At 48.0% G+C, this 20,915-nt stretch overlaps 1 protein-coding gene across 5 annotated transcripts in view; it reads right to left on the minus strand.

The window, feature by feature from the left end:
* The window catches only part of DZANK1 (double zinc ribbon and ankyrin repeat domains 1), a 64,282-nt gene extending 43,438 nt beyond the window's left edge, over positions 1-20,844 (minus strand). For 3 of the 5 annotated variants that reach the window (XR_516674.4, XR_516673.4, XM_002710988.5), the window contains exons 1-6: positions 20,611-20,810; positions 18,205-18,321; positions 14,939-15,092; positions 7,913-8,030; positions 6,447-6,543; positions 4,636-4,760 (exon numbers count right to left, since the gene is read on the minus strand). Coding sequence is in view for 3 of the 5 variants with exons in the window: in XM_002710988.5 (XP_002711034.3) it covers positions 4,636-4,760; positions 6,447-6,543; positions 7,913-8,030; positions 14,939-15,092; positions 18,205-18,313 (603 nt within the window). In the remaining 2 variants the exon portion in view is untranslated. Of the gene's footprint in view, positions 1-4,635; positions 4,761-6,446; positions 6,544-7,912; positions 8,031-14,938; positions 15,093-18,204; positions 18,322-20,573 lie in introns of all 5 variants that reach the window. The other 2 variants (XM_008256348.4, XM_051845350.2) reach the window with 2 other exon arrangements.
* Positions 20,845-20,915: the final 71 nt, after the last annotated feature.

Here is a 20,915-nt window from a genome sequence, read left to right on the forward strand (position 1 = left end):
CGCCGCGGCCGGCGCACCACGTTGATCCGATGGCAGGAGCCAGGTACTTATCCTGGTCTCCCATGGGGTGCAGGGCCCAAGTACTTGGGCCATCCTCCACTGCACTCCCTGGCCACAGCAGAGAGCTGGCCTGGAAGAGGGGCAACCAGGACAGAATCTGGCGCCCCGACCGGGACTAGAACCCGGTGTGCCGGCGCCGCAAGGCGGAGGATTAGCCTATTGAGCCGCGGCGCCGGCCTTAATATATACTAACTTGTATCCAACTCAGGCCCAGCCATTGAGGCCACTTGGGGAGTGAACCAGCAGATGGAAGATCTCTCTCTCTCTCTCTCTCTCTCTGTAACTCTGCCTTTCAAATTAAAAAAAAAAAAAAATCTTAAAAAAAAAAAAAAAAACAGAACATCTACAACAACAGTGTGCTGTTGTTACCCAGACACATTTACCTCATGTCATGTCAATGCATTTTTTTAAATATATTATTTATTTATTCAAATGAAAGTCAGAGTTACACAGAGAGAGAGAAGAGGCAGAGAGAGACAGCTTCCATCCGATGGTTCACTTCCCAACTGGCTGCAAAGGCTGGAGCTGCGCCAATCTGAAGCCAGGAGCCAGGAGCTTCTTCCGGGTTTCCCACGTGGGTTCAGGAGCCCAAGCACTTGGGCCATCTTCTACTGCGTTCCCAGGCCATAGCAGAGAGCTTGATCGGAAGAGGAGCAGCTGGGACTAGAACCGGTGCCCATATGGGATGCTGGCACTGCAGGTGGCAGCTTTACCCTCTACTCCACAGCGCTGGCGCTTCAGGCCAGGGCGTTAACCCACTGCACCACAGCGCCAGCCCCATCAATGCATTTCTATTTGAGCATATACTTTTTTTTTTTTTTCAAAAAAAGATTTACTTATTTATTTGAAAGGCAGAGTTACAGAGAGGCAGATGCAGAGAGAGAGAGAGAGAGAGAGAGAGAAAGTCTTCATTCCCCAGATGGCTGCAGCAGCTGGAACTACACCAATTAGAAGCCAGGAGCCAAGAGCTTTTTCCAGGTCTCCCCTGCAGGTGCAGGGGCCCAAGGACTTGGGCCATCTTCTACTTCTTCCCCAGGCTATAGCAGGGAGCTGGATGGGAAACAGAGCAGCCAGGTCTTGAACCAGTGCCCATATGGGATGCCAGCACCACAGGCAGCGGCTTTATCCACTATGCCACAGCACCGGCCCCTTGAGTGTATACTTTGTACCAGGCACTGTGCTTGACTCAGGGAAGGAGGCAAAGAGAAAGGTCACATGGCCCCGAGGAGCCGGCCTTGTGTACATGAAATCACATGGTTTCAGGAAGGTATCCCATTTGTGTTGAATCCCATGGGAACTGGAAAGGCGGGATATGGAGAAAAGTTTCTCAAGTGGACAAAAGGACAGAGGGGATTCCCAATGGAGGAAACCCAACGGCAAAGGCACGGTGCAGGGAAGTGCCTGGCCCGTCACAGGACTCATGGTTCCTGATGTGGTCTAGAAGGCCCGGTGGCAGGAAGATGGGGCAGAAAGCAAGGCTGAAGAGGGGACAGGAAGGGAAGAAGGGAACGTGGGGTGGGTGGATGGGGGGCAGTGATGTCCAACAGTAGCAGCATGTGCCTGAAGGCTGCAGCAATTATCTCATTCACATCTCACCATCATGTGAATGGCAATAGGCAGTGTTATCCTCATCTTATTTTATTCTTCCATGTTTTATTTTGATATCATTTCAAGCTTACAGAAAAGCAGCAAGGATAGTACTAACGACTCCTGGGGATCCAGCCTGATCAGCTGGGTAGGTTAACATTAGGTCCCCCATTTGCCTTCGTTCTCTACCTTCCTCTGAATCACATGAGAATAAGCTGTAATCATGATCTCCCTTGGCCCCTAACAACTGTTTACACTGCCTAGAAACAAGTCTTCTTACACTACAGTGTATCAAAACCAGAAAAGCTGGCGTGGTCATTCTGTGTAGAAGTTAAGACACCCCTTAGGGACGCTAACACTCCATATTGGAGAGCCTTGTTTGAGTCTCAGCTCAGCTCCACTCCAGATTCCAGTTCCTGCCAATGCACACCCCAAAAGCCACAGGTAATGGTTCACATGCTTGAGTCACTGCCACCCACATGGGAAACTCAGATTGAGTTCCTGACCCCTAGCTTTGGCCTGGTGCAGCTCCAGCTGTTGCAGGCATCTGGGGAGTGAATCAGCAGATGGGAGATTCTTTTTCTCTGTCTCGTTCCTTCCCTCTCAGTCTTTCAAGTAAATAAATCTATTTTAAAAACTCAGAAAAATTAACAGTGACAGAGTAACTATTATCTAATCGTCAGACCTTTGTCAAGACTTCATGAGTTGTACCAATATGTTCTTTACAGCTGTTTTTTGCCCCTGGTGTAGGAATGAGATCTATAGCACATTTTCATTTAGTCATTGCTATGGTATGAATAAAATTTGGCTCTAGAACTTATACAAACATTTAAACCCCAAAGCCATAAATGAATGATACAAAGAGGGTAGGAACTCAATCCAATTATGGCATTTAGAAAGTGGGGCCTAGTGGCCGGCGCTGTGGCTCAATAGGCTAATCCTCTGTCTGTAGCGCTGGCACACCAGGTTCTAGTCCCGGTCAGGGCGCCGGATTCTGTCCTGGTTGCTTCTCTTCCAGGCCAGCTCTCTGCTGTGGCCAGGGAGTGCAGTGGAGGATGGCCCAAGTGCTTGGGCCCTGCACCCGCATGGGAGACCAGGAGAAGCACCTGGCTCCTGGCTTCGGATCAGCACAGTGCACCGGCCGCAGCACGCAGGCCACAGTGGTCATTGGAGGGTGAACCAATGGCAAAAGGAAGACCTTTCTCTCTGTCTCTCTCTCTCACTGTCCACTCTGCCTGTCAAAAAAAAAAAAAAAAAAAGTTGGGCCTAGTGAGACCTTAGGTTGTTGGGGATGTATTCTCAGAAGCGAATTTTTCACAAAAGCCTTGTTATAAAAGCCTGAGTCAGGCCAACCTCTCTCTGCTTCCTGACTCACCATATGATCTTTCACTGGCAACTCTCTCCAGACATCGCACATAACTATGGCTACGTAAGACTTTTAAAAACAACAATCATTGTGTTTTTTATTTCTTTTATTTATTTATTTATTTGAAAGATAGACAGTGAGAGACAGAGACAGAGAAAAAGGTCTTCCTTCTGTTGATTCACCCCCTAAATGGCCACTACGGCCAGAGTTACACCAATCCGAAGCCAGGAGCCAGGTGCTTCTTCCTGGTCTCCCACACGGGTGCAGGGGCCCAAGTACTTGGGCCATCCTCCACTGCGTTCTCGGGTCCCAGCAGAGCTGGACTGGAAGAGGAGCAACTGGGACTAGAACCCGGCGCCCATGTGGGATGCTGGCGCCGCAGGCGGAGGATTAACCAAGTGAGCCACGGCGCTGGCCCCTGTGTTTTGTCATATGCCATCCATTCTTCAAAACAACAATTTTATCTCAAACATATTTATTTGGGCCACACTGGTGTATACTCCTCATTGCTCATTAGTCCATTTGGAAACCAGAAAACCATTCTTTGCAGAAGCTTGGGAAGTGCCCTTTTGCTTACTGGAGTTTGTAAGCAGACCTTACCGGGTGTGTGGTCTCCGGCCTGGGTGTTCTGCTCTCCAATGAATGCAGTGGGAGAGCAAATCAAAGAACCCAGGGTTCAGGCTGAGTCCCGTCTCTCTGACCCTTCAGCCAAATTTGCCTGGATTCCCACCACCTCCTGTCCTCACCATCTCTACAACCTGGACCCAAGCCACTGCCACCTCTTCCTGGAACAAAGCCTGCCCACCCACCTCACGCCTCATCCCTTCGCTCCGCAGGCCGTCCCTGTCATTATTGCTGCTGAGTGCGTCTCCCTAAGACTTTCTCAGGGCTGGCTTCTGCTCATCTTTTTAAAAATTTTTTAAAGATTTATTTATTTACTTGAAAGTCAGAATTACACAGAGAAAGAAAGAGAGGTCTTCCACCCACTGGTTCACTCCCCACTTGGCCACAGTGGCCAGAGCCAGGACGATCCAAAGCCAGGAGCCAGGAGCTTCTTCTTGGTCTCCTGGGTGCAGGGGCCAAAGGACTTGGGCCATCTTCTACTGCTTTCCCAGGCCATAGCAGAGAGCTGGATTGGAAGAGGAGCAGCCAGGACTAGAAGCGGCACCCATATGGGATGCGGGCACTGCAGGCAGCAGCTTTACCCACTACGCCACAGCGCCGGCACCTCTGCTCATCTTAAAGGTTCCAATCAAACATTTGTCTCTCTTACTGCCCTCATTTATAATCACACTTGTTCTTCCTCCACATTCTGTATCCTGGGGGTTTCCATACGCTGCTCCTGCTGCCGCTGCTGCTGTGGTCTAGGTACCCCACTTTGAGAACCATGGCTGTACCTCATTACCAAGTTTTATCTTTTTCATGACATTTAACCACTGCTTTAAATTTCCTGTTGATGACTGTTTAGTATCTGAGTGCTCCCTGGATGTGGGGACTTCTCTTGCCCCAGGCAGCATTCCCAGCCTGGCCAGTGATTGGCACAGGCACCAAAAGCCTGGATACATTGCCTTGAAGGAAGCCTTCAAAACACAGGAGGTAATTCAGTGCCCTAAAGGTTTTACCTGGGACTGGTGTGTGGGTGGGCCGAGACCTGATCCTCCCCGGCCAGCTGGGATTTCCGGGGGACTCTCTGAGAAGCGGAAATCTTTCCGAGCTTTCGGGTCAGTTCTCTCATCCACGCCAGGGTCTACAATTACATTAAAACATCATCTGTGAGCCCCTGTAACTATGCCATCATGCACACAGACCCGTGTCTTCACAGTCTGAGACCTTCAGTAAGGGATCACTGGTGTGGCCTGCAGAGGCTGAGCCCAGAGGTATCAGCTGGACTGATTATACAAAGAGCCCTCCCCCACCACTCAGTGAATCAGAACCCAGAAGGTAAAAATAAGCCCAGACTGGGATAATAATCTTCCCTGCTACATCCTACCACATCCCACATCGGGCTGGGAAAACAGATAGATCAACCCAAGTACGCGGTGGCAGGTGACACTTCTAAGGACACACTGCAGCTGTGAAATGTCCTAACAGCCAAAGAGGAAACTCTGAACTGGGAATGGGATCATGCCTTTCCCTCCACATAGATTTCTTGTCCTACTAGAATATAACCCAGACTCCTTGCCATACAACTAGCAACTATGACTCTCAACCAAGTCTGCCCATTAGACTCATCTGGGGTGTATTATATTAAAAAAAAATTCCCAAATCCCTCATTGTAACTTAAATCAGAATTCCTGAGGTTAGGACTCGGGATTGGCTTGAGCGCCTCTGCAGTCATGTCTGAGATCCACCTGTTGGAGGCAGGCACACAGGCTAAAACTGATCAGCTTTGTGAGCTGGAAGACCACGCTTTCACCATGCCCCTGTGTGACCGCATGCCTCTACCTGGCCACAGCTGTGTGCCCACAGGCCAATCAGACTAATTAACCACTCCCCTTTGGAAGTGGATTAAAGGCCTGGGACAAGGTGGGCCCAGCCCCCTTTTTTTTTTTTTTTTTTTTTGGTCCCTTTTTCCTTCTACCCTGGACCTTTGGGGCATGTGGCCTTCAGGCCACCTGCTCCATGCTTTCTGGCCTGCATGCTCTTCCATGTGGCTGGTATGAATCCAGATTTCCCTTTCTCTCTTTTGGATAGGGCCCTCACTCTCCTATGCATTTCTCCCACTGAATAAGATGCTTAAAACTTATCATGCTGCCTCGTTCATTTATGCTAGCATTCAGAATTCTTCCCTGAATATGAGGCAAGAACCCACTGGCTCATGAAGGGGTATGTCTCCGATTACACACCCTCTGTGAGTGACTATGGCTTTCATACTGAGAAACATGGCTCTCAAAAATCACAGACGAGCAGAAACTTTGTGGTCTGCAGTTATATCGGTAAGCACCCAACACCCGACTCTGGCTGGGAGGACCTGAGGCAGAAGCAGCTTCTATTACAGCCCTGGCACACGGCTTCAGGTGAGGGCTTTGGAACAAACATTTTGTGTATTTCTCTATGGTCCCCTTCTCAGTCCACACCTGATGTTGACCCCTGAGCACACAGCCTTGCTTTGCTTTGAACCTACCAAAAACTCGGGTTTTATGAGTTTCACCCAAACTCCACCCTTTAGCCAGACTCCAAAAATCCCAACTTTTTCTTTGCTTGCTGAGCTGCCCCATGGGTCCCTGGTGTGTAGCCTTTCTGCATGCAAAGAATGAGCCAACAAATTTGACCCCGTCGGATTGTTTGCTTATCACTCTTAAGCTATTGGCTAAGACAGCAATAAAATGCAAATCATGGCCTGCTTCCTTATTCCAACACTTCTGTGGCTAAGACAGCTCGCAGTGAACCTGTTTGGTGGGTACAGAATATTAAACCTTATCTTTGTTCTTACCTGGAAACTTTCTAAAGTTAACATTCCCACTAGGTTTATTTTCAGCGTTCTTATATTTCTTCTTCAGTTTTGATCCAACAAATCCATTTTTTAATTCCTAGGAATGAATAGATTGCATCTCAATCTCTTGACTATGTCCACTTAGAATGGGAAAATTAAAAGTTATATAATACAGATAGTGCCATGATGTGCATTTCTTACTTGAAAGCATTCATACAATCTCTGGAGTCTGAGTAAACAGCAGGACCACCAGATCTAGGGGCAGGGGTGGGGTCAGACTCAGAGGGGGCTTCTGTATACTACCTGCCCACACACAATCCTTAAACAGTCTTCTCTTTGACTTTCTCCCCCATGCACTTTGACCTTCACAGCTGATTCAAGTCTGAGCGCCTGCTGATATCCCTGGGCTCAGCCTCTGCAGGCTACCCCAGCCCAGTGAAGACCCCTGCCTTGACTTAAGACCCATGCCATGCCTGAACCCACTGCTGTGGTCCCACAGCTTTCTCTTCTTGCCTCAGATCCGCTAATGGGCTTAAGCGACAACTCCGGAAACCTCTTCTGTTGCTTGGTTGGTTGCCTTGTTACGTCTAGTCCATCCTCTGTCCCTGCTCCTTGAATCTATTCCACTGATGCCCACAACCCATGCATCCTTTTTAGGTTGAGTTGACTCCCTAAGGAGGTGAGGCTTTGCAGATATAGTCCTGCATTGCCTGAGGACGGACTGCATTCTGAGATATGCTTCATTAGGGGATGCTGTCATTGTGCAATCACAAACTAAGACAGCCGCGATGTCAACTGAGACAACCTCATGGGACCACCATCGTATATGCAACGATCATTGGCCACGCCACGAGGCAGCACACAAGCATGTTTGGAGATGAAGACTTCAACATAATAGAAGTCAACACTCAGAGGGCTTCTACTAGCCTGATGCATCTGTTCACTAAATTTGCACTCACCATGCTCTCCTGCCTGCTCCCAAGAAAGGCAACGAGGATGGTAGCCAAGCCCTCAGCCACTCTGCAGCTTACAGTGCGTGGAAGACAGATGAGGACCCAAGTGATCACAGGATGGAAGCATTTTATAGGAGGAGGAAGGCCTGGGTGCTCCATAGCAGTAACGGAGTTCAACATATAGTTAGGTAAGCAGGAGAATGTGCTACGAGAGGGAGGGCCACAGACAAAGCAAGCAAAGCTGACCAGGGACAGAGGACACATGGATGGCAGCAGGCTGAGGGCTTCTGATCCCTCCAGTAGGTAAGGGGCAGTTGCTGAAGCCAACATTGCCAAGCAGGAATTCTCATCTGAGGAGGAGGAGGGACTGACTACACATCAGTGAGCATGCGCTGCAATGGTTAATCCCAACTTCAATTCCAAGTACCTGACGGTGAGCAGGGAAAATATGCCCACTGAGAAAGAGGACTCGAGAAGAGGCTGACCGTCTGAACGCACTAGATCACTACTTGCCTGCTTTGAAGATCCTCTGAGGACATTTTCACCGCTTTCTTCGGAAGAGACTGAGGTGGGTGGTTCATAGTCAACCTGGAACACCTTTGTTACAATCCCACTCTGTCGACAGTCTCCTCTGGAAATGATTTAAGAGAAAATAAAAAATCTGTTACACAAAGATTCAAAGAAAAGGTGACAAGTGATTAAGATGAGTTTAACATCCTTTAGGTTTCTTTTTTTTTTTTTTTTTTTTTGACAGGTAGAGTTAGACAGTGAGAGAGAGAGAGACAGATAAAAAGGTCTTCCTTCCGTTGCGTCACCCCCCAAATGGCCGCCAAAGCTGGCATGCTGCACCAATCCAAAGCCAGGAGCCGAGTGCTTCTCCTGATCTCCCATGCAGGTGCAGGGCCCAAGCACTTGGGTCATCCTCCACTGCCTTCCCGGCCACAGCAGAGAGCTAGACTGGAAGAGGAGCAACCGGGACAGAATCCAGCGCCCCAACCGGGACTAGAACCCAGGGTGCCAGTGCCACAGGCGGAGGATTAGCTTAGTGAGCTGCGGCGCCGGCCATCCTTTAGGTTTCTTAATCCGTTAATATTTTACATTGGAGAAATCAAAATGCAACTTTATAGAAAGTTCTTTGTTGTGGGTGCTGTCCCGTGTGTTGCTGGACATTTAGCAGTGTCCCTGGCCTCTGGGATGAGGTGCTGCTGGCACACTATCACCCCAGCTGCGGCAGCCCAGACTGTCTGCAAATATCCCCGGAGCTGCCTGAGAACACTGCTGAGCACCTGTAGGTCAGGGACACAAAGGAGTCGAGTGGAAAACACCTGCCCAGGCATAGCTTTTCAAATACAAGGCTTGTCATTTGAACAGGGTCATACCACAGCCATCTTTCAGCCCTCTGTTAAGAATCTGATAACAGGCCGGCACCGCGGCTCACTAAGCTAATCCTCCGCCTGCGGCGCCAGCACACCGGGTTCTAGTCCTGGTCGGGGCACCGGATTCTCTCCCAGTTGCCCCTCTTCCAGTCCAGCTTTCTGCTGTGGCCCAAGAAGGCAGTGGAGGATGGCCCAGGTCCTTCTGGGCCCTGCACCCGCATGGGAGACCAGCAGGAAGCACCTGGCTCCTGGCTTCGGATCAGCGCAACACGCCGGCCGCAGCGGCCATTAGAGGGTGAACCAACAGTAAAGGAAGACCTTTCTCTCTGTCTCTCTCTCTCTCACTGTCTACTCTGCCTATCAAAGAAAACAAAAAAAGAATCTGATAACAAACAACAATAACAATGATCTCTGATCATCACAACAGCTGTCAAGTACATTCTAGCAACCTTCGTTAACAAAGGAGGAACCAAAAATCAGAAGGCCACCCAATTTCATAGAGGTTGCACAAAGAGGAAACGATAAAACCTGGATTAAAATCCAGACCCTCTGGGGCAGGTGCTGTGGCACAGCAAGTAAAGCCACCGCCTGCAGTGCTGGCATCCCACGTGGGCATCGGTTCGAGTCCCAGATGCTCCACTTCTGGTCCAGCTCTCTGCTATGACCTGGGAAAAGAGCAGAAGATGGCCCAGGTCCTTGGGCCCCTGCAACCACATGGGAGACCCAGAAGAAAGTCCTGGATCCAGGCTTTGGATTGATGCAGCTCTGGCCATTGCAGCCATTTGGGAAGTGAACCAGTGAATAAAAGACTGACTTTCTTTTTTTTTTTTTTTAATTTTTTAAAGATTTATGTATTTATTTATTTGAAAGAGTTACACAGAGAAAGGAGAGGCAGAGAGAAAGAGAGGTCTTCCACCCGATGGTTCACTCCCTGTTGGCTGCAACGTCTGGAGCTGTGCCAATCTGAAGCCAGGAACCAGGAACTTCTGAGTCTCCCATGCAGGTGCAGGGGTCCAAGGACTTGGCCCATCTTCTACTGCTTTCCCAGGCCACAGCAGAGAGCTGGATTGGAAGTGGAGCAGCTGAGTCTCCAACCAGCACCCATATGGGATGCCAGCGCTTCAGGCCTGGGTGTTAACCCACTGCACCACAGCGCCGGCCCCAAGACTTGACTTTCTCTCTGTCTCTGTCTCTCTCTGCCTCTGGTTCTTTGTAACTCTGCCTTTCAAATAAATAAATTTAAGAAAAAATAAACCCAGACCCTCAGTTCTCCCAAGTCCTGTCCTCTTTCCATATCCCAAGTTACCTCTCTCAAAACACTTTCTTTCTGGCCTCTGTTGCTGTTGACGGATGTGACGTCTGCACGTTCTCTACACACAGAATATCCTGTACTGAGTCCCGGAATGCATCTCCATCCCAGGTTGGATAGAAAGACCTCCAGGAAGGAAGTTAATAGTTTAGGGTACGTTCTACATTCCAAGCAGCTGCAGAATGCAGGGAGATGCCCGGGGAACTCACCATTAAGTTTGTTTTATGAACCACTGTAGCAAAATTGCAAAATCCCTCATGGTTCTGCTAAAGAAAACAACTGTTCTTGGAAGACTCTAAGTCCCCCAACTACCTGCCTTCATTACATCAACATCTGATGACCTCTGAGAGGATCCCGAGTTCCCGGCCCCTCCTGTCACCTGCCGCCTTTCCTGACCATTCTCCGATGTGACACTCACAGATACATGGCCACAGGGAAGCACACATACCAGTCTCTGGCTACAGAGCTTCACAGAGTATCTTCTTTTTATGCCAGCTGTGCTTTATGTTGTTACTCCCTTCATCTTAGGATACCATGCTTTAATAGAAGTGTATTTCCTAAAAGTGTGTCCTTCAAAGTTCTACCAGTGAAAACATTTCCCCCAGTGGCTTATGTCAGTTGTGGTCAATTTCGGGTACCTATTGGAATCCCCTGAAAACTTTAAAATACTGATGCCCAAGTCATTCCAGAGGATTGCTATTTAACTAATCTAGGGCATGGCCTGGATGTGGGGGGAATTCTGCAAACTCCCTGGGGAGTTCTAATGCACACCGTGGTTGACTGTTATTCTAATGGGCCCCATGCACTGAGCCTTCCAATATCTGTGCCTTTGAAGAATCCTCTTCTACATTGCCTCTGGGTGGGGCCATGTGACTTGCTTTTGGCCAATGAAACATTAGGACAGGGACATCAGCAAGTTAAGCAACTGCTTGCAACACGGGCATCCCATATCACAGTGCCCATGCGAGGCCCTGCTGCTCTGCTCCCAGCTGAGCTCCCTGCTAATGCGCCTGTGAAGCCAGTGGATGTTGGCCCAACTGCTTGGGCTCCTGCCACCCAAATGGGAGACCTGGATGGAGCTCCTATCCCAGCCACGGCTGTTGTTGGGGAGTGAATCAGCCAATGGAAGATCTCTGTCACTCTGCCCTTCAAATATAGACATTCCTTTTTTTAAAAAAAAAAATTACCATATGCAACACAAGCAGAGACCAAGAAAATAGCTGAAATAGATGTGTGGCGGGGCTTGCCTTTTCTCTCACTGCTTTTGCACTGGGACACTATGAGGAAAAATCTCAGCATAGCCCACTGCAGACACATGGCTCAGCCAACAGCCAGCTTCAGCCACCAGAGCAAGTCAAGCTCTCAGACCACGAGGACGCCAGTGCTCCCAGGGCAGGCCAGCAGAAGAACCGCACTGCCGAACGTACCTCAAAGAGCTGACGTGCAGAACACTGAGTAATGGAAACGAATGCCTTTCAGAGTGGTTTGTTATGCAGGAACAGCCCAGGGTGAGCAGCACTGGTTACATGATCATTTCAGCGGTCCTTTGTGGGGAGCAACTCGGACTAGACTAAGTTACTGGAATTAAGACTTATTCTATGCATCTGCTCTCCCACTATATGGCGCTGGGAGAGGAGGAAACAGCTTCTACGCAGCTGCCTCCAGTTCGACCAATAACCTGCAGGAGCTGATCCTGCTCCTGATTGGAGGAGAGCAGCGTGCTCGGCACGTGGGTAGCAGAGTTGGGATTGGTGGAAGAGGACTATAAAGGAGGAGAGAGACAATATGCACCAGGAACATCTAAGGGGAACATCCGGATAACATCTGAGCAGCCCCCGAGAGAGCCGGCCGGCAGTGTGCCGCTCCCCCGCGGAAGTGGGGAAAGTGGCAGGGGGAGCCGCCCCTCCACAGAGGTGGAGGGATCGGCAGCCAACCCGGGAAGAACCAGCAGCAAACCCGGGAAGGGCTGAGCAGACGAAAGAACAGCGCAGGGTCCTGTGTCGTTCCTCCGCGAATGGGGGAGCGACAGTCCTTCACCTTCTTTATTACATTGTTTATTATTATTATTTTAAAGATTTATTTATTTATTTGAAAGTCAGAGTTAACAGAGAGAGGAGAGGTAGAGAGAGAAAGAGGTGTTCCATCTGCTGGTTCACCCCCTAGTTGGTGCAATGACCAGAGCTGCACCGATCTGAAGCCAGGAGCCAGGAGCTTCTTCCTGGTCTCCCGCATGGGTACAGGGGCCCAAGGACTTGGGTCATCTTCTACTGTGTTCCCAGGCCATAGCAGGAAGCTGGATCAGAAGAGGAGCAGCCGGGTCTTGAACTGGTGCCCATATGGGATGCCTGTGCTTCAGGCGGCAGCTTTACCTGCTACGTCACAGTGCCAACCCTATTATTATTATTATTATTATTATTACCGTGTTACAAAAATAACTCTCACTGCTAAATTCTGGAAGCTACAAATGTTATCAAGAAAACAGCAAGCATACATGATTGTATCACTGGAGGCAAAGGCTACTCAAGTTTTTATCTTTTAGTCTTTGTACAGTTTTAAACATACTTAAAATAATACAGTATAATCTTGTATCCTAATTTTTTAATTTTTTTTTTTTTGACAGGCAGAGTGGACAGTGAGAGAGAGAGACAGAGAGAGAAAGGTCTTCCTTTGCCGTTGGTTCACCCTCCAATGGCCGCCGCGGCCAGCGCGCTGCAGCCAGCGCACCGCGCTGATCCGGAGGCAAGAGCCAGGTGCTTCTCCTGGTCTCCCATGGAGTGCAGGGCCCCAGGACTTGGGCCATCCTCCACTGCACTCCTGGGCCATAGCAGAGAGCTGTCCTGGAAGAGGGGCAACCGGGACAGAATCCAGCGCCCCAACCAGGACTAGAACCCAGTGTGCTGGCGCCACAAGGCGGAGGATTAGCCTATTGAGCCGCAGCGCTGGCCCTGTATCCTAATTTTTACACTTGTTATATCATAGTTTCCTATATCATTCAAAACTTCATGAAAATTTTTCTTAATGTTAATAACCTTCGACTGTTAACAGTCTCATGTATGTTTGTCTCCTGACTAAGAAATCGATTACCTTAAGTAACTAGAAATAGATTTGAATGAAGCAGAATTTCCATAAAGAATTATTTTATTATAAATTTACAGAAGCACTAATTGAGTTGAAAATCAAAAATTTTTGTAGAAACACTTTCCCTAAGTTGAGCATATCTGAAATACTGTAGCAGTTTCTTCATTCTCTCAAATAAATAAAATAATTTTTTAAAAGATTTCTTTATTTATTTGGAAGTCAGAGTCACAGAGAGAGGGACAGACAGAGAGAGATCTTTCATCTGCTGGTTCACTTGCTAACTGGCTGCAATGGCCTGGGCTGTGTCAGGCCAAAGCCAGGAGTCAGGAGCTTCTTCTGTGTCTCCCACCTAGGTGCAGGAGTCCAAACACTTGGGCCATCTTCTGCTTTCCCAGGCATATTAGCAGGGAGCTGGATCAGAAGTGGAACAGCCAGGAAATGAACTAGTGCCCATATGAGATGCCAGTGTCGCAGGCAGCAAATCTACCTGCTATGCCATAACACCAGCCCCTAAATAAATGCTTTTTACCCCTAGTGCCTAATGCTGTAAGCAGGCCCCAGTAGAAGCTGTGGATAGCAGTCTAATGAAGAAGCATGTAATGCCTATGTCATCTGATGAGTTAAAAACATCTTTCAGAAGAGTCTAAAACTACGGTCATTGTGCCACTCTCCATCCCACTGCATGCCCACTAAGTACCTATCCCTGTGTGCATGCCCGGCGGTGTCTTGGCGGCCACATCAAGTGCCCACCCCTCAAATAGCTTCTGAATTTTTAATGGATCCGAGATGATTTGTTTGGACAGAAATGATCTGGCAAGTGAGAAAAGGCCACAAATTCCAATGTTCAATAAAAAATATAATATCTATGAAAGGATTGTTTCGCTTCATTTTAATTATTTAATTTCCAGATGCCAAAGCAATCATCTTTAATGTAGGATCTGCAGCATGAGGTGGACATTTGGTGCTGTGGGTACGATGCTGTTTAGGGTGCCTGCATCTCGTATCCAGGTGCCTGGGTTCAAGTCCCTGATCCACTCCCAGTTCCAGCTTCCTCTTCCTGCTGATGCACATTCAGGGAGGGAACACATAATGGCTCAAGCAGTTGAGCCCCTGTTGCCCACGTAGGAGACTTAGACTGAGTTCCTGGCTCCTGGTCTTAGCCTGGTCCAGCCCTGGTTGTGGTTGTTGTGGGCATCTGGGGAGTGAACCAGTGGATGGAAGATCTCTCTCTCTCTTTCTCTGTCACTCTGCCTTTCAAATAAATAAATCTTTAAAAAGAACACAAAAGTTACCTATATAGGGGCGGTGCTGTGGCTTAGTGGGTAAAGCCACCACCTGCAGTGCTGGCAACCCATATGGGTGCCGGTTTGAGTCCTAGCTGCTCCACTTCTGACCCAGCTCTCTGCTATGGCCTGGGAAAGCAGCGGAGGATGACCCGAGTCCCTGGGCCTCTGCACCCACATGGAGACCCAGAAAAAGCTCCAGGCTCCTGGCTTCAGATTGGCGCAGCTCTGACCGTTGTGGCCAGTTGTGAAGTGAACCAGCAGATGGAAGCCCTCTCTCTCTCTCTCTCTCTCTCCCTCCCTCTGCCTCTCTGCCTCTCTTTCTCTCTGCGTAACTCTTTCAAACAAAATAAATCTTTTTTTAAAAAGTTACCTATGTATCCTGAAATGAAAAATAATCATTAGCGCTCTGATTCTCTTAAGAAGAAAAATAAAATTGAGACACCACCTTGTTACATTATACATTAATTTGATGACTGTGTCCTTAACTTACTTAGAGACTGCAACAGCTTTCACTTGTATTTTTCCATCAGGCAGGGTAATGGGTTTTGTATACTTCAATGTATTGTTCTCACCATACCCAATTCTCTTTATAAATTCAGGTTTGCTGCCATCCAGGGTATAATATATGTTGACATCTGGGGTGTCTGAAAAAAACAAAACAGGATATCTGTAAGGAGCAGTAAAGTATCAGGTCCATGAATAACACCTGCAGGTCGGGTACTCTGGAAGATTTTCTATACACTGTGGAAATGAACACTAATAATTAACAATAATTCATTCTTTCTCTGTGTCGGCACTGTGCTTTTTATGAACTGGCTCATTTTACCTGCTGTTCCCATTTTATATCCATTTCACAGATGATGTAACTGAGCCTTGGAGAGATGCTGAAGCTTGCTAAGTAACAGGAGTTGTGGTTCGACTCTGCTGGGCTGGCTCCATACGCTATGCTGTTGAGCCAGCACCTGTTGTGCCTCGCCAACAGGGCACTGATACGCATGGAATAGGAGTCAGTTTTAAGATAACAATACCCACAAAGTACAAGCTAAGTTTTCTTTTTAAAGATTTTATTTATTTGGGCAGGCGCTGCGGCTCACTAGGCTAATCCTAAACCTGCAGCGCCAGCACCCCAGGTTCTAGTCCCAGTCAGGACACCGGATTCTGTCCCGGTTGCCCCTCTTCCAGGCCAGCTCTCTGCTGTGGCCCAGGAGTGCAGTGGAGGATGGCCCAAGTGCTTGGGCCCTGCACCCCATGGGAGACCAGGAGAAGCACCTGGCTCCTGGCTTCGGATCAGCACAGTGCGCCGGCCGTAGCACACCAGCCGCAGCGGCCACTGGAGGGTGAACCAACAGAAAAGGAAGACCTTTCTCTCTGTCTAATCTGCCTGTCAGAAAAAAAAAATATTTTATTTATTTGAAAGGCAGAGTTACAGGGAGAGAGGAAGAGGAAAAGACAGAGATGGGTCTTCCATCCACTGGATCACTCACCAGATGGTTGTAAAGGCTGGGGCTGGGCCAGGCCAAAGTCGGGAGGCAGGAGCTTCTTCTGGGTCTCCCATGTGGATGCAGGGGCCCAAGAACTTGGACCATCTTCTGATGCTTTTTCTCAAGTTCATTAGTGGGGAGCTGGATCAGAAGTGGAGCAGCCAGGACTCAAACCAGTGCCCACATGAGATGCCGGCATCATTGACGGCACCTTTACCCACTATGCCACAGTACCAGCTCCAGAAGCTAAGTTTTAATTTTTGAGCATCTCTTAAGAATCCTCTATTATATTTTATTTGAACTTGGTAAATGATCCCTATACTTTATAGGAAAAAATTAAAGGTAATAAACTCAAGATTCCAAAGGTTCAAAAGGGATACACAACGAAAATTCTCCCTCCTACCACAGAGGCATCCAATGGTATGTTGAGTATCCTTAAAAAAATTTTAATATCCATAGAAAGACCTATGCATATATTCTTATTTACCCACTTTTTTCACATCAGTGGTGGAATACCATCACTCAGTCCACACATTTCCATTTTCATTTAACAGCACGTCTTGGATATCGTCCTACATTGGCACACAAAGGTCTTCACTCTCTGTTAAGGTTACATCACAATCTCTTGCAGAGTTGAAAGATAGTTAACCAATTTCCTACAGATGGATAGGTAGGCTTGTTCATTGTCATTTTCTTTATTTTTATTTTGCAATTACAAGTATTCTTATGGATAACCTTGTAAAGAGTTTTCTTGGGGCTGGCATTGAAACAGGGGGGTTTAGCTGGCATTGAAACAGGGCAGCCCACAGTGCCAGCATCCCATGTGATTGCTGGTTCACGTTCTGGCTACTCTACTTCCCATCCAACACCCTGCTAATGGCCTGGGAAAGCAGCAGAAGATGGCCCAAGTGCTTGGGCCCCTGCACCCACATGGTATACAAGGAAAAAGCTCCTGGCTCCTGACTTCAGATCAGCTCAGCTCTGGCCATTGTGGCCACTGGGGAGTGAAACAGCAGATGGAAGACCTTTCTCTGTCTCCCCTCTCTGTATATAACTCTGCCTCTAAAATAAATAAATTTAAAAAAAAAAAAAAAAAGCATTTTCATGAGGGCTGGTGCTACGGTATAGCAAGTTAAGCCTCAGCCCGCAGTGCCAGCATCCCATGTGGGCACCAGTTCATGTCCCAGCTGCTCCACTTCTGATCCAGCTCTCTGCTGATGCACCTGGGAAAGCAGTGGAGGATGGGCCAAGTACTTGGGCCTCTGCACCCACATGGGAGACCCAGAAGCAGCTCCTGGCTCCTGGGTTCAGTCTGGCCCAGCCCTAGTCGTTGCAGCCTTTTGGGGAGTGAACCAGAGGATGGAAGACCTCCGTCTCTCTGTCTCTACCTCTCTTTGTACCTCTGCCTTTCAAATAAATAAAATAATTTTTTAAAAAAAAATCATGTTAGCTGTTAAGATAAAGGAGGTCACAGTATAACATCTTAAAAGTCTTGGTCTAGGGGTCATACTAGAAATGTAAATAATTAGCATACAATTTATTTACTAAAGTACATAATTGGAATCTCAAAGTCTTTTTTTATACAAATGCTGCTTCATATTACCTACAGAAACTAGTTTCTTATTTTAAGTGTATACACATATACAAATATAGATGTGGGTTTGAAGTATATTCAGTACCAAAAAATACAGTTGCTGTTTTATTTCTGTAATAATAGCTAAGATTCGCTTTGGCATTACTGCCTGCCAGAGGCCGTACACCTCATGTGTATGCCAGCTCACCTAACAGTCACAGTGGCTCTAAGCGGTGGGTGGTATTATCTTATCTTTACATCACAATGAAGAAACCGAGACTCAGAAAGGCAAAGAAATGTGCCCCAGGTCACCAGAAGTTGTCAACGCTGCGACTCAACCTCTGATCTGTCTGACTGGAAAGTCTGTGAGTAGATCAAATTTATTATCCCAGGAAAATAATGGGCAGGGGCGTCCAGGAGCATCTGAGTAGGCACTGGGACATCTGACCTTGGGTGGCTTAGGGAGGAAAGGCAATGCTACAACTAAACACCAGCAGAAGCGCAAGGCTGATCCGACCTAACTGCATGAACCTAAATACACAGCACTTTATACACCATCCACGTCCAGCACTGCTCAAATCTTGGAAGTTTTCAACTCCAAAGTCCTGACTATAGAAAGCACGCCCAGAGAAATCAGCTCCCAGATAAACACAGAAAATAATAATGTCATTTTAAGCCATTTCAGATACACGCGACTCCTACCTGATTTCATTTCCAAGAGAGTGTTGTTGTCGATTTCATGGTTTGCTCTTCCCGGCTGGGGCACTCGCAGTGGAATGATCTGAGGGACACACACTGAACCAGCCGTCATCTCCTCTCCTTGCATGGAAAACATTAGGGAAAAAAAGACATCCCAACGTGCACTTAGGCCCAAATATAGACGCTGAAGAGCAACATAAATGCAGCAAAAGTGGTAAAATCTAAAGCGAACACCGCTAATATGCAACTGCAAATATTATTCAATTTTCAACTGAAGTAATCATGATATGTGAACTAAGTTTGTGCTGTTGAAGTCCTTTGTGAAATTTTAACTGTCTACATCAGGGGTGGAGAATGTCATTTGTTCTGGCCCTGTCAAGGTAACCACAGGCAGGACTCAAATTCAATAAACTTATAGCAGGCTAATTTTTAAGTTGATAATTTTGTATGGCCCACAAATGATGGATAAAAAAAAAAAAAAGATTCCCCCACCCCTACAAACTAGTTCTGAGAAAGGAACAAGAATGGATAAAATGGGGGATAAAAGAGTCATTTTAAATGGGCAGATTAAATAAATAAGGCAGGGGCTGGTCCTGTGGCACAGTGGGTTGAGCTGCCACCTGCGACACCCGCATTCCATATCAGAATGCCAGTTGGAGTCCTGGCTGCTCTACTTCAGAGCCAACTCCCTGTTAACACTCCTGGGAAAACAGTGGAAGATGGCCCAAAGTGCCTGAGCTCCTGCCACCCGTGTAGGAAACACACATGGAGCTCCAGGTGCCTGGCTTCGGTCTGCCACAGCCGGAACCGTTGTGGTCATTTGGAGGATGAATCAGCAGATGGATCTCTTTCTTTCTGTGTCTTTCCCGCCACCCCTCTCTCTGTCACTGTGCCTTTCAAATAAATAAAATAACCCTTTAAAAAATTAGGCAGAGCAAAGACCATCGCTAACATTCTGACCTCAGTTCCTTCTGGATCAATACCGTTCCCTGCCTTTGCTAACTGTGCCACCTCGGCCTGGGAAAAATTCATTACACACGCAGAACAAAAATAACTCTGTATGTAGCATGAAATGTTAATTTACAACCAACTCCTCTGGGAAAGCTCCAGGTCCTTGGCCCTACAAATGTCACCAGAAATTATTTCTAAAAGCTGTAAAGATATTTTAGGACAGCAGGATATTACTTCTCAGCAGAAAGGAAGCTGGTACAGATACAAAAAGTACCCAGCAGGGGCCTGTGATGTGGTACAGCGGGTTAAAGCCCTGGCCTGCAGTGCCGGCATCCCATTAAGGAGCCAGTTCAAGTCCTGGCTGCTCCACTTCCGATCTACTGGGAAAACAGTGGAAGATGGCCCAAATCCTTGGGCCCCTGCACCCACGTGGGAGACCTGGAAGAAGCTCCTGGCTCCTGGCTTTGGATTGGCTCAGCTCCGGCCATTGCAGTCGTTTGGGAAGTGAACCAGCTGATGGAAGACTCCTCTGTCTCTGGTTCTACCTCTCTCTGTAACTCTGTCTTTCAAATAAAATAAATCTTTAAAAAAAAATTTTAAAAGAAGTACCCAAGAAACATGTTTCCCAATCAATTTACTGTACTTATAAATAACTGAATACCAGCATGAAATCCTTATTGGTCTTTTTTTTTTTTTTTTTGCTGGAGGGGGTGGGGGCTCAATTTTTTAATGTATGCGCTTGAAGGGAAAAAATTCCTCATTGTAACAGCAACCATTTGCATCTCTGTACTGCCTTTCCCAATTTCACTGATAATGGACACATAGGCTTTATTCCACTATAATCTAGATATCCATCCAATTCTTAGAGTCTACTTCTTGCACCTTCACTTTATTATTTACAATTGCTCTTGTGCTTTTTATTTAAAAAATCAATTTGCAGTTAGGCTATTTCCAGCATCTCTTGGGTTTTAGTTGCTGCAGTTCTACTAATGCTGTTCTTTTTGGCCTGAGTGTTGCCAGAGGCTGTAATTCCTCCAAGTGGAAGAACTAAACCTAACATCTTCTTGTTCGACAGTTCCAGACTGACAGCCAAGAATATAAACCACAGCATAGCAGTCGCCCCTGGAAACCGGCGGGTGGACTCGGGGGGTGGGGGGACCTGCCCGTACTCACGTGACCATTCAAGAGGAGGAGGCAGTTAAAATAAAATTTTTTAAATAGTTGAAAATAAAAATATTTAGGGAGGGAGTCGCACGTTGCAACCAGTAGCTGCCGTTGGGAGTCTGGGGAGGCCAATGGGGCCCTCGCCAAGAGGATCCGGAATCAGGCGGATCGGCTGGGTCCTAGCGGAGGGGTTGGTCACCAGCATCCCGCAGTGCCCACCCGACCGCTCCCTGCATCTGCCCCGGCCCCTTGCCGACCAGATCCGGAACGCGTCTGCTCCTAGCCCTCGCCCACCAAGGACAGCTCGGCTGGAATGAGGATGCCCTCTTCCTTCTGCAGCCAACAAGACCGAGGTCAGAACTTCCAGAGCACCTCCGCCGCCCACAGCAGGGTCGCGCGGGTCGCTCACCGCCACTCGCCTCCTTCGCTCGGGCCCAGGTTACCACCGACGCTTCGAGCCGCGCCCCGCCCTCTGGGAACTAGGCAGATGATTGGCGGAAACGCGGCTCCCTAGCAACCAGCCCCGCCCATGCCGCTGGCGTGGAGACCCACGCGCGCCTGGAGCGCCTTTCCCACGGCTTTGTCGGCGGCGTCCAAGA

This window comes from Oryctolagus cuniculus, chromosome 11 (genome assembly GCF_964237555.1).
Source record: "Oryctolagus cuniculus chromosome 11, mOryCun1.1, whole genome shotgun sequence".
NCBI classification, from domain to species: domain Eukaryota; kingdom Metazoa; phylum Chordata; class Mammalia; order Lagomorpha; family Leporidae; genus Oryctolagus; species Oryctolagus cuniculus.